Here is a 14,448-nt window from a genome sequence, read left to right as displayed (position 1 = left end):
TTCACCATCTTCCCGTAGGCAATGGACATAAACGTCTTTAAAATACTTACTAATTTAGTAGGTCTTTATGATTTGCACTTGTTTGATTACCAGAGCAGGTTTAATTAGTTTTCCATGTGATTTATTAACTAATTATTGCTCTTCTACTGTGAACAACCTAATCGTATCAATATGTGTACTCATCTACTGTAGGGTATTTTTTTTTGGTTTTTTTTTTATGATCATGAATATTTATTTACTAAAGGGTTTTAAGGTCTCTCTTTGGTGGATAAGCAATCATTATTTTAAAAGTATACCTATACCATATTTACTACAAACATGTATCTGGTCTGTTTGTGGCCTTGTTATTACAGATATAAAAAGGAAGATTTTTTCCTACTAATCTAGTTTCAGAAGTTATATTCTTTTTTATTTCAAAATATTTGATGCACGTGGTAGTGTGATTTACTTAAAGCACTAATAAAGCTAATCATCTTATAAAAGCTAAACTAAAATGTTATGAAATGTGAGGTTTCAGAAACAAGATATTTCAAGCTTACCTCAGACCCCAAGATCACAGATACTTAAAGATGGGAATAATGACTGTTGAATACTTTCTATATTTGAAACAAAGTGAAAACTTTGCTTTCAAATTAGCCAAGTGTAGATATTCAGAACTTAGGTTTACTTAATTTTTAGAAATCTAAAACATCTAACAGTATGAAAATTTTTTTCAAAGCATAAAATTAAAATTCTTACTAAGTGTACAGCATGATCTATTTCTTCAGTAGTTACACCTGGTTTAATCATATCAGCAGCAATGTCCAGTACTTCTCTGGCAAGCTGTAAAAGAGGAACACTTCATACATTCAAGAAGAAATGAAATAGAAATAGAAATAGAAATCTGTACCCTTTGGACTAACTTAGATTTTGTAGGATATTGATAAGACGAACCTCACCTTGCATATTATAATCCTGAATTTTAATTTTACAACCATTTGTATGTATTTCTAACACCCATTAATAAAAGTGTATGCATGTGTGTGTAAACATAAATAAAATTGGGCTAACTAGAAAATAGCTTAATAAGTACGTCTGACTGACTTCTATGTGAAAATGTACATCCTAAGTAATCTAAACAATAATGAACTGATGAAGTTTGAGGCTTTTCACAATTCTACAATGGGGAAGGGAAGGGAGGGAAATAAAAGAATAGATGAATGATTTTCCTCAAAGAACCACAGAAAATAACTATTACATGTAGAATGGATAAACAACAAGGTCCTACTGTACAGCACAGGGAACTATATTCAATATCCTGGAATAAACCATAATGGAAAAGAATATAAAAAGGAATGTATGTATAACTGAGTCACTTTGCTGTACAGCAGAAATTAACACAACATTGTAAATCAACTATACTTCAAAAAGTAAATAAATTTTAAAATAAAGTAAATATGGCTAGTCACAGTTTTACTATGTAACATTTGCTACCTTTATAAATGAGCAAATCATTGACTTCATGTGTTATAACTACTTAAACATGTTCTATCCCATGGGGGGGAGAAAAAAACTCTTACCCTACATACGAGTCGCATCCCTTCTATATCTTCAGATGAGAGTAACTTAATTTGAGAAGTACCTTTAAGAGCCTGCTCAGATTCAGACATTCCTGGTAAAGAAAATCAGTAAGTAAAACCAAAATGAACAAAAAGATGTAGTATATATTAGCATAATTATCCCCTTGATGATATAATAATAGTCAGGTCTCACTGGTATGAAATACAATGGTATTTCATAATATGGGAGGGTCCAGGTCAGGTTTTCTGAAAAAATACTTTCAATATGAAATTTGCTAAACAAACTGAAAGAACAATTTTAAAGAACAAATTTCCAAATCTATGAGAAATCATTCAAGATGGAATACTTATTATTTGCCAGGGAGTGTGTTAATAAGGTCAGTAAATGATTCACATTTGAAGAGCACCATACAATTTATAACTGTTTTCATGATCATCATCTCATGAAGCAAGTATATTATCAACAACTGATAAATTAATTACACTCATTTATTTTCTGAAACTGGAACCTAAGTCAGTGTTTTTTAAATGGCAGTTTGTGACCCTTTAGTGGCTATTAGTGGGCTATGACTAATATTTTTTTATAGTAAATAAATGGAATAGAAAATAATAGACTATATCATACAGGGTAAGTAAGTAAGTAAGCAAATAAGTGCTGTTGTAAAATGTTTAACTGTTAATTTATACACACACACATATACACAGATCATGCTATAAAATACAGTTCTCTGGGTCATAGCCAAAAAAGTTTGAAAAATACTGCCCTAAGAATTTTCACTAATAAAATTAGCTTAATTGAAGTTATTCATACACTTAAAAGCATTAAAGCCAGTATAATAATTATTTCAAAATCTGACAAAAAGAATATAACCATAAACTACTCTTTTTATAAATGCTGATATAACAATACCAAATAAAATATTATCAAACAGAATCCAAAAACACAGTACAGCATGACTTCGGTGAGATTCATATTGGAAAGGCAAGGATAGTTCAATATTAAACTATTAATAAAACTCATCATAGCCATAGATTAAGTAATGAAAAATAAATGATCATCTAGAAAGGTAAGTCTGATAACATAGCCAGCTACCACTTTTACATGATAAATATAAATCTCAAGCCAAGAACCAACATCATGGAATGCCCACTATCAGCACTAGTATTTTTAGCACTGTTCTGACAATACTAGCAGATGTATTAAACGAGAGAAAGAAACAAGACATATAAAATTAGAATGAAAAGGAGAAAATCCTTATCAATTTCAGATATGATTATATATCCCTAGAACAAGGGAATACCTGGTAAATGACTAGAAATAAGAATTCAGCAAGTTGGCAGATAAGAAAAATATATAAAAATCAATAACTTTCCCATATACAAACAAGCAAAAAATATAGAAGATACTATATTCACAAGAATAACTTAAAAAGATAAAGTATCCAGGAATAACTTAACATTAAAAGGCCTAATGAAGGAAAGAAAAACATACTCTGTTCTTGAATGGGAAGACTCAATATTGTAAAGGTGTCAATTCTTCTAAAATTAGTCTATAAATTTAATACTATCCCAATAAAAAATGGCAACAGGACATTTTTGGGAACCAGACAAGCTGATTCTAAATTTCACATGGAAAAACAAACATGCAAGAATAGCCAGGAAAATTCTGAAAAAGAGGAAAAGCAGGGGCAACAATGCCTATCAATCAAGTATGAAAACATGATATAGCTGTAATAATTAAGAGTTTGGCAATGGCATATGATTAGACAGATGGGTTAATGAAACAGAACAGAATCCAAAAACCTAAAGACGTGAAGATTTAATATAGTGATACAGATTGCATTTTAAATCAATAAGAAAAAGACTGATTTTTAAAAATAACTCGTGATGTGACAACCAGATATATTCTGCTGGGAAAAAAATAAAGTTGCATCCCTACTTAACTCCTAAAGATAAATAAGTTTCAGATGGACCAAAAATTTTATCACACACAGAAGAAGAGTAAAACCATAGAAATAGAAGAAAACATGGGAAAATATTTTTATAATCTCTGAACCCAAAAGGTCTTTCTAGGTCATAAAGCCACAGGCACCTTATAAGAAAACACTGATGAATTTTACTACAGAAGAATGTTGAAAGTTTGTCATAAATGTAATGTTACAAAGACAAAAATGTAACTGCTTGATTGGGAGAAAACATTTTATAGTACATACATCAAGAGATTATTTTCCTTAATATAGAAAGAGCATTTATAAATCAGTATGGAAAAAAGTAAGTAATCTAACTGGGGGGAAAAAAGTCTAAAGATATGAATAGACAGTTCAAAAGGAAAAAAAATACAAATGATTTTTTAAAATATAGAGATGCTCAACCTTACTCATAACTTAAAAATCCAAATTAAAAAAACTGCAAAATACCATTTTTCATCTTTCAAATTAGCACAGATCGCAAAACTTGATAACATTCTAAGCTGGGGAAGATACAGGAAAAGAGGACTTCCCAGGTGGCTCGGTGGTTAAAAATCTGCCTTCCAACGCAGGGGACATGGGTTTGAGCCCTGGTCCGGGAAGATCCCACATGCCAGGGAGCAACTAAGCCTGTGTGCCACAACTACTGAGGCTGCGCTCTAAAGCCCGCGAGCCACAACTACTGAGCCCGTGTGCCACAACTACTGAGGCTGCGCTCTAAAGCCCGCGAGCCACAACTACTGAGCCCGTGTGCCACAACTACTGAAGCCCACATGCCTAGAGCCTGTGCTCCGCAACAGGAGAAGCCACCGCAATGAGAAGCCCATGCACCACAATGAAGAGTAGCCCCCGCTCACGGCAACTAGAGAAACCCCGTGTGCAGCAATGAAGACCCAATGTAGCCAAAAATAAATAAATTTATTTTAAAAGAACAAAATATACAGGGGAAGCGACTCTCACATATTTTTATCTGGCAAAAAAATCTCTGAGATTTATAATACCTCTCAAAATTTTTAAAAATGCATGTATCCTGTGATCTAGCTATTTCACTTTAGGCAACTAACCTATAGAAATACTCTCAACATGTGTACAAATATGTAATTATAAGAACAGTTCCTGCAGTTAAATTGTTAGAAGTAAAAACCTGGAAATAATCTAAACATACATTAGTAGGATCTGGTTTAATAAATTATAACATATGCACATAATGGAATACTTCAGTCATTAAAAAGAAAGAAATGGTTTTATATCGGATTATATGGAATACTTACAACATAAAATATAACAGAGCAAGGTGAAAAGGTGTATATAGTTTGTTCCTTTTGTGTATAATTGGGTGGGGGGGTGTTAATGTGTGTACACACAACAAATATCTCTGAAAAGTTCTACAAGAAATCATTAATAGTGATTACTTCTGGGGAAAAGTACTCCCTTTTCACTGTGCAACATTTTATCCTATTACAATTTACCTTACCTATGTACTCTTTAAAAATAAAATTTAAAACTATATTCAAGAATATTAAATACAGTGTAATGAAATTATACATCCTCAACAGTATTCTATCATTCAGACTCTTTTCCTTCAATTTATCTGAAATAGTGGAGTTTAACTAAATTTTCAAATTATATTCATAAGGACTTAATACAGTTCCCTTTTTTTCTTTGAGAATAAAGCAAAGGTAGCTTAGCTCAGTAGATTAAACCACATTCAACCATTTTTGATAAGCAAACTCAGTAATTTCACATAATCCAACTTTAGCCTATGCTGTAAAGTACCTATCTTCTCTGCATATCTCACTAACATTAACCATAAAGGGAGAAGACAATAGAACCCACCTCAGGAGTGTTGAAAGTTATTAAATGGAGTAATACATGTAAAGAGGTTGGCACAGTGCCTGACACACAGTTATTAAAAAATATCAGTTATAGAATCATCAGCATCACCATTACTACTATTTCTATTACTGCTACAGTCCAGAGTCTTCAGTTAGGCACGCATTCAAGGCCTCCACCATCTGTTATTTCCTAAATGGATATTATTTAATTAAGGTTGGAGAACATGCTAAAATCAAAACTTTTTTTAAAATCTAGAATTTGATATAACAACACAAAATACAATATTATGTTGAATGTAGCCTTTAACAGCCACATAAACAATGTTTTCAGAATTGATTAGATTTCTAATGAGAGAAAAGAATCTTTAATTCTCTCAAATGTTCTAGTGTGCCTTGAAAAAACATATTTACATTTATTAGAAATCCAGCACTGAAACTTTTCTACTAAAAAAGCACTCTTTTCCTCTGTAGTAGTCAGCAAGCCCACAAATTGAAATATGAAGAAACAGCATAGCAGAATTTACCTAAAGGGTGATCAGCATAATCTGGTCTTTGAATATAACTTGGCACTGGCCTTGTTGGCATCTGAAAAAAAAACGAAGAGGTGAGATGGATCCGATTCAAACATGAAAGTAACTTTCATTATTAAAATCTACTAACAGCGCTTCCCTGGTGGCACAGTGGTTGAGAGTCCGCCTGCCGATGCAGGGGACACGGGTTCGTGCCCCGGTCCGGGAAGATCCCACATGCCGCGGAGCGGCCGGGCCCGTGAGCCATGGCCGCTGAGCCTGCGCGTCCGGAGCCTGGGCTCCGCAACGGGAGAGGCCACGGCAGTGAGAGGCCCACGTACCGCAAAAAAAAAAAAAAAAATCTACTAACGAAAATAAAAGTGGGGGAATAAACACCAAATTCAAAAGTTCATTCATTTCATTTAAATCAGGGGTCCCCAACACCTGGCCACAGCCCCATACTGCACAGCAGGAGGTGAGTGGTGAAGCTTCACCTGCCACTCCCCATCACTCACAGAAGTGCCTGAACCACCCCCAGACCCCGCCCCGTGGGAGAACTGTCTTCCATGAAACCAGTTCCTGGTGCCAAAAAGGCTGGGGACCGCTGACTTAAATGAAAAAAAAAGTTTTAAATGACATCTTAAATATCACAACATATCTGTTTTGTGAAGATCGAGCCTAGTGCTAATGCCACCCCCTTTCCCAGGATATGTAAGGAATGGGGAGAGTGACAGAAGCCATTAAAGATTTAAGATTACACGCAGACAAGGAAGGAGCCCGTGTTGTGGCAAACAAACTGGTGAACCACAATCAGTAACAAAATGATGTCTCAAAGTAAATGTATACCAATATGTTCCTGGACATTATCTCTGGGAGCTACAATTAAACTTGCTTATATTTTTGATATTTTTCCAAATTTTAAAAATCAAAGATGTTATCTCTTTTATAAAAAGAAAACAACAGTAAAAAGAATTTAAGTATTTGAGAATGACAAATAAATTTCACCTTAAGTCAATTCCTAGGTTAAGACTCTGAAGTCAGTCTGCCAGGAACGCAGGAAGGAACAGGAGTGGCAGAAGAGCCATAGCAAACTTAAGGTAGAAGAATACCACAGTGAAAACATTTTAGAGAAACAGTAATATACACTACTATTATGGTGGCCTAAAAATATCTATTCTACCTCATTCTTTTTAAATATTAAAGAATCCTTCATCTAAAATTTTTCTACTTCATCCATGATTGCCAATTATCCCTACTAACTTCTAAATAATGTGCCATAAAAGTTAAAAAGCTAGAATGTAAACTTAATCCTGATCACATGATTCATAATTGGAATACAAATTATAAGTGTCATTTTTAGGAAACTGAAAATTATGAAAATTGGTTTAAAAGAATGTTAAATTTTTATTACCTTATTTACTCACCAGTGGATAATGTGGTCTGAGTCTACCAGTATAACGATAACCTGCCCATGGGTCAGTGTTGATATCACCTTCCACAGTCCAGGGAGACACAGATTCTCGCTTGGCCTTTTCATCTTCTGGGAGATGGATAGATGAATGAGAGAAAGAAACGCCTCAGTGGTCAAGCTACTGAGCAGCAGCATACTTTATCACCATTTGAAAGCCAAGCCAAAGAGCCCAGGCACAAAATCCAGCAAACTTCTACCCTAACCTAAGTCACCAAAGCTACCGCTTTCTTGCTATGTCCACAGCCCTATGACTCCTCAAAGATCTAAGTGTCTTGGGAGAAAAAGCCCAAACTAAACATATTCTCATTTTTTACACAATGTTGAATAGGAACAGCTCATAGCTGAACTCCTTTTCTCAAGTAAATACTAAATGTATTCTCTCTACAATGTCAATTTATAGGAAGCCTGTTTTTTGAAATACAAAATTTGAGCCTAGGGAAAACTTCCCAACTGAGAGCAGATATTACAAATGGATTCTGTGCTTTTACTAAAAGAACAGATTCTGTATAATCCCAAAGCAAATTTAAAGTAAAAAGCAAAAACTTCTCACTTAGCTGATGAATGACTTTCAAGTCTATATTTAAGTTGCTTAGAAAATTTTATGAGTATCATTTGCCTTTTTTCAGGAAGGAGGTAACAGAAAGAAGTAGGTAATAGAAGGAAGTAGGAAAAGGCAAAGATAAGGGGAGGGAACAATCAATCGAAAGTTACTGAAAATTCATTAGAAAAATTAAGAATCAAACACACACCTTACTACCAGGTTAGTTAATAATATATAATGTTGTATTTACTGAAATACACCTAAAAATCTTCACACAGAACCTACCCTTAATGGTATCTGAGCACATTAACTGCAGTTCTTATCCAAAAACCAAAATAAAACTACTAACCCAAGACTTTAAATAGCAGGAATTCAAATCCCTCCTACACCAAGTAGCAGCCTATACACCTCCCAATGCACACCAGTGTTTTCCTGATTATTGTAATGCTATAACAGGTTTTAAAAGGCAAGCTCCAAATAATTTTAGAAGTGTACAAGGAAAAAACTCCCCTCTTTAAGCAATCTATTTAAAATTGATTTTGGACAGATGGAATCATATCATCTTAAGCTAAAGAGGAATGGTGAAATGGGTGAAGGTGATCAAATGGTACAAAATTCCAGTCATATGATAAATAAGTCCTGGGGATATAAAGTACAGCATGGTGACTAAAGTTATCAACAACAAGAAAAAGACAATCTAATCTCATTTGCTCATTTTACACATGAGGAAACTGAGGCAATATGGTTCACATGGGCACAGAAATGTGGAAATGCTGCTACCCAGTCCAGTACTCTCTCCAAAGAGCATGTGGTCAACTCAGGATTGAAAGGCCCTTGAGGGGCAATTGAAAAGAATGCAAAAATACAACCAATCTATTCACGTTATTTTGGAAGAAAATACAATTATAATATTACATATAACGTAAAGTAATAGAGGGGACTTCCCTGGCGGTCCAGTGGTTAAGACTCTGAAGTCCCAATCAGGGGGCATGGGTTCAAACCCTGGTCGGGGAACTAATAAGATTCCCTCATGCCACATGGCGCAGCCAAAAGAAAAAAAAGTAAACAGAAAAAGAGAAAGGAAAGCTCTACTACACTACTAAATTTTAGATATCTTTCTCCCCTATGAAATTCAGGAAAGTTTTCCTATTGACATTAACATTCACATGAAACTGTTTCTCATTTCAGGACAGAAATGGACTCCATTCACTGCCACTAGGGTCAAACATTATAGAAAATAGTTTAAAATGCAAGCCAACTTACACCTGCTTTAGCTGTGATTGCATCAAGTGCTTCTGTCTGAATCATAAACTTCAAGAATAATTTTCACCAGAAACAGGACAGAACAGCAATCAAGATGCAGGCTTTTTGCTTTAACATAATCCAAGGGAGGGTGCAAGGAAAACCAAGGATGTAAAATCTTTCAAAGCTTCCTAATGATCTGGATTCTGAACCTTCCACATCGGTTTTCAAGAGAATTGAAAGCAGACCTCCAACAAATAATATAACCCAAAAGCTATCTAAATAAGAATGAAATATGGCAAGCCCTTTTCTAGTTTCTAGGTATAATTTACTTAGGGAAAGTTTCTCTTCCGAAGTAAGTTTTACTTAATGTAAACTATTTACGGATCAATTGATCTAAGCCCCTAAGTCCCAGACACATACGTAATAGAAACCTAATAAATATGAATTGGACTGGGGGTTGGTAACAAAATTGCATACTAACTGGTCTTTTTCAAATGACTGTGAAAGCATAGGACAGCATAAACAAACATCTGTAAGCTGTCTTTCAAACATCACAATGCAACAGGGCCAGGTAAGTTGCAGGTGGTGTCAAAGAGTACCTGATATGTGCAAGATCAGGTACCAAGTACAGCACACCTTTCTTTCTTTCCTCTTTAAAAGGTTCTGTGCAGGTGGCCTCAGCTGCCACAAAAGAACTGCCCATATCTAAGCTTTGCCTGGAACAGAATTTTCTGATCACAATCCTGACTCAGTTCTCCCAGAGATGATTATTAAGTGGCTACTGAGCACTTACTATGCAGTGTACATACACCAAGCACTTTACATAGATTTGTTTATTTAACACTCAAAATAAATGCATGATTTCGGCAGTTTGGAAGTGAGGCTTAGAGTAATCTGTGCTCACAAAACTTGGTGGAACCAGTTCTGAAATATTATCTAATACCCTCCCTCCGCAATCCAAAACTCAAGCACACTAATTTGGAAGGGTAGAAGAGTAGAATAAAAAGTATTATTTAGAGGTTTTTTTTTTTTTGGCCGCGCTGCGCGGCTTGTAGGATCTTATTTCCCCAACCAGGGATTGAACCCAGGCCACGGCAGTGAAAGCACCAAGTACTAACCACTGGACCACCAGGGAATCCCACAGAGGTTTTTCTTTTGTGTGTCTTTTTTTTAAACGAGTTTTTATATCATATCTTTGGCTATTCAAAAGATACTTGTCAGGGCTTCCCTTGGTGGCGCAGTGGTTGAGAGTCCGCCTGTCGATGCAGGGGACGTGGGTTCGTGCTCAGGTCCGGGAAGATCCCACATGCTGCGGAGCGGCTGGGTCCGTGAGCCATGGCCGCTGAGCCTGCGCGTCCGGAGCCTGTGCTCCGCAACGGGAGAGGCCCCAACAGTGAGAGGCCCGCGTACCGCAAAAAAATAAATAAATAAATAAATAAAAAGATACTTGTCAACCATGTCCACCTTTTATTTTAGGAAAATGGGAGGCAAAGAAACACACTGAGTATATCAGTGGTGAGTGTAAAAAGTGTAGAATAATATAGTATTGAGATGTGAAGTGCTACAACTTTTACACATCAAAGGCAATGGTACTGTGTAAACTCTGGCAGGAGATACATGTAAGAAATATGCACCCAAGCATCAGCACTACATGCATTTAAGGGCTTGACAACCTAACTGGTCTTCTTTACTATGACACATAAAAAGTAAATTTTGCTCTTAAGTCATTTAACTCACACTTGAAATATTCCTAAGGCCTGATTAGCTTCTTCAAGCAAGAAAAGTCCAGGTCCAAATGATTTCACTGGTGAATTCTACCAAACATTTACAGAAGAAATAATATCAATTCTACACAACCTCCTCCAGAAAACAGAGGCGGAGGAAATGTTTCCCATTCTATGAGTCCAGAATTACTCTAATGCCAGATCCAGTCAGAGACATTAAAAGCAAATTACAGACCAATATCCCTCATGAACATAAATATAAATCAGTCATCTTTAATTAGAGATCAGTTCACATGAACTGTTTGCTACATTATTTCACTATTATTTCTTGGAATGAGGTGCTATCTTTTAAGATGCCCTGGTTCCTTCCCAGCCCAACATTCTTTTCCCCTAATCCCTTTCTCAATACTCTTCTTAGCCCTGGAGATCACCTTTCCCCACACCATTCCCTCCTCTAGGACTGTCATCCACAATGGTAGTTGGTCAATTTATTAGGGCATGAAAGACACAGGGCTGGCAGCTGAGGGCTGACTCTACCCAACACAGCCCAAAGTGATCAAAAATACTAAGCTCACCTCTGAAGAAATCATCCCCTAAGATCCAAGAGGGCACAATCTGAAACATGGCACCATACTAAACTAGAGGTATAAGTAAAACACAAGCCGTCTTAGTCCAATGCAGTAACAACTACTTAGGAAACACCAGCTGTTTAATTCTCTTGCAGTGTAAGTCACAATGAAATAGCTCTATCCTTAGAAACCCAATATTGAAGAAACAAGCACACTTCAATGAGTTGGCAAACACTTGCAGTAGAGACCCATTCTTTCTTTCTTTCTTTCTTTCTTTATGGCTGCATTGGGTCTTCGTTGCTACACACGGGCTTTCTCTAGTTGCTGCAAGCGGGGGCTACTCTTCGTTGCGGTGTACGGGCTTCTCATTGCAGTGGCTTCTTTTGTTGCGGAGCACGGGCTCTAGGCACACAGGCTTCAGTAGCTGTGGCATGAGGGCTCAGCAGTTGTGGCTTGTGGGCTCTAGAGCACAGGCTCAGTAGTTGTGGCACACGGGCTTAGTTGCTCTGTGGCACATGGGATGTTCCCAGACCAGGGCTCAAACCCGTGTCCCCTGCATTGGCAGGCGGATTCTTAACCACTGCACCACCAGGGAAGCCCCAAGTTCTTTTAGTAACATACTCTTTCACCTCAATCCTTCAGTTCCCTGTGCTTTAAGTTCCTGAATACAAAATGTTAATAATTGGCTCAAAGAGCTCTAAAAATACCTAACACATTTGATATACAGTATTTAAAGTATAAGTGAATAAAATAAAATGGCATATTTAAACCTATCTCTACACTTTGGAGGTAGCAAATCCTGTCATTTATGCTTTTTAAACTCATTTATTCACATCATTTTTCCTCATCTCTAACCACATTTCCTCCCACAATAGCCTAGCATTTCCATTAAATGTAGACTTCGCTTTATACAACCACAGAATATATGTCTTTTTAAATTTTTATTTCCTTTTCCTTGAAATGGTGGTTAAACTGACCTCAATGAGATTTTTAAGGTATATACACATAAAAAACAATCTACCAAACTTTATTAAATCAGCAAATTCCTTAAAAATATAAAGTAGATGAACTAAAAATACCAAGGTCAGTAAGTTGAAAGAAAACCTTATACCAAGAACCATGTACTATCTGCCAATCCACCCATAAGGATGGCAATGCTATAAGAAAAAAAGCCCTTGTCAATTTGCAAGTAATTGTGACAAGTTGTCCTGAGCTAGCCACACTAACGGCTTGAATTTATAGGATGAGTCGCAAAAGCAGAAAAGGCCATTCGAATCAGCAATAGATCAGTGTGGTTGACAGCAATAGCTAAAAAGCAGCCAATAGTTTCACTTTGTGGTGTCTCAAAAAGGAAAACTAAACATTAGACTGTAAGTAATAACATTAAAACACCCAAAAAACAAAGCGATACAATTTTGAGTTAGACAAAGCAATTGAAATTGAAACTAAACAAGAACAAAAGCGATTTGATTAAATGAAGCCAGATAGCTCGTGTGCCCTTGCCTACAACACACAAACGCTTCTAGCAAAGGAAAGGGGGTGCCAGATGCCAAAAGTTTAGGATGTCCTCTGGTATTGCTCAAGCCAGATCCCACTCGTGGCAGCCATCTCATGTTTTCATGTTACACATGTGAAACAAGATTAACAGAGATATTAGTCACGTTTTATTTAAATGATTACATACCACAAAGAACAAAAAATGTCCTAATTCTAACTTTTGGGATTATACCGTCAGAACATTCAAATATACATTTTCAGAGCTGGAAGAATTCTTGTCTTCTGCACAAAGCCACTTCTAAGAAAAATGGTATAGAGATGTGTGACTTTACTTACTTGCTTTCTTATGTAGTAACTTGTGAGTAGCCCAGCTTCCTTTAAAACATTCCTAAAAGGAACAAACATGAAAATTAGTGTCACGCTTTCCTTTCTTTTTTTTTTTTAAATAAATTTATTTATTTTATTTATTTATTTTTGGCTGTGCTGGGTCTTCGTTGCTGCACACGGGCTTTCTCTAGTTGCGGTGAGCGAGGGCTACACTTCATTGCAGTGTGCGGGCTTCGCTTTGCGGTGGCTTCTCTCGTTGTGGAGCACGGGCTTCAGTAGTTGCGGCATGCGGGCTTGGTAGTTGTGGCTCACGGGCTCTACAGCACAGGCTCAGTAGCTGTGGCGCACGGGCTTACTTGCTCCGCGGCATGTGGTATCTTCCCGGACTAGGGATCGAACCCGTGTCCCCTGCATTGGAAGGCAGATTCTCAACCACTGCGTCACCAGGGAAGCCCCCAGGCTTTCCTTAATTAGAACTTTTAAAGAACTTTATATATAAGAAATAGTTATTGGAAACCTTATTTGCAAAAATCAACATCTGTAACTTCACTACATTAAATATTTGGAAAAGCTTAAAAATGATAATGCCTATTTTAAAACTCATTTCATAAAGCAACCTAATGGATTAGAGACCTAAATGTAAGACCGGACACTATAAAACTCTTAGAGGAAAACACAGGAAGAACACTCTTTGACATAAATCACAGCAAGATCTTTTTTGATCCACCTCCTGGAGTAATGGAAATAAAAACAAAAAGAAACAAATGGGACCTAATAAAACTTAAAAGCTTTTGCAAAGTAAAGGAAACTGCAAACAAGCTGAAAAGATAACCCTCAGAATGGGAGAAAATATTTGCAAATGAATCAATGGACATAGGATTAATCTCCAAAATATATAAACAGCTCATGCAGCTCAATACTAAAAAAACAAACAACCCAATCAAAAAATGGGCAGATGACCTAAATAGACATTTCTGCAAAGAAGACATACAGATGGCCAAGAAGCACATGAAAAGCTGCTCAACATCACTAATTATTAGACAAATGCAAATCAAAACTACAATGAGGGGGCTTCCCTGGTGGCACAGTGGTTGGGAGTCTGCCTGCCAATGCGGGGGGTGCGGGTTCGTGCCCCGGTCCGGGAGGATCCCGCGTGCCGCAGAGCGGCTGGGCCCATGGGCCGTGGCCACTGGGCCTGTGCGTC

At 36.6% G+C, this 14,448-nt stretch overlaps 1 protein-coding gene across 1 annotated transcript in view; it reads right to left on the bottom strand.

Moving 5' to 3' along the window:
* The window catches only part of METAP1 (methionyl aminopeptidase 1), a 68,815-nt gene that overhangs the window by 17,909 nt on the left and 36,458 nt on the right, over nucleotides 1–14,448 (bottom strand). Inside the window, exons 2-6 of the mRNA XM_007463793.1 lie at nucleotides 13,254–13,305; nucleotides 7,295–7,410; nucleotides 5,886–5,946; nucleotides 1,560–1,651; nucleotides 739–822 (exon numbers count right to left, since the gene is read on the bottom strand). Of these exons, the coding sequence (XP_007463855.1) occupies nucleotides 739–822; nucleotides 1,560–1,651; nucleotides 5,886–5,946; nucleotides 7,295–7,410; nucleotides 13,254–13,305 (405 nt within the window). The remainder of the gene's footprint in view (nucleotides 1–738; nucleotides 823–1,559; nucleotides 1,652–5,885; nucleotides 5,947–7,294; nucleotides 7,411–13,253; nucleotides 13,306–14,448) is intronic.

Source organism: Lipotes vexillifer, unplaced genomic scaffold (genome assembly GCF_000442215.2).
Source record: "Lipotes vexillifer unplaced genomic scaffold, Lipotes_vexillifer_v1.1 scaffold49, whole genome shotgun sequence".
In the NCBI taxonomy this organism is placed as follows: Eukaryota; Metazoa; Chordata; class Mammalia; order Artiodactyla; family Lipotidae; genus Lipotes; species Lipotes vexillifer.
The sequence above is the reverse complement of the archived record's forward strand: the minus strand, read 5'-3'. Positions and strand labels throughout refer to the sequence as shown.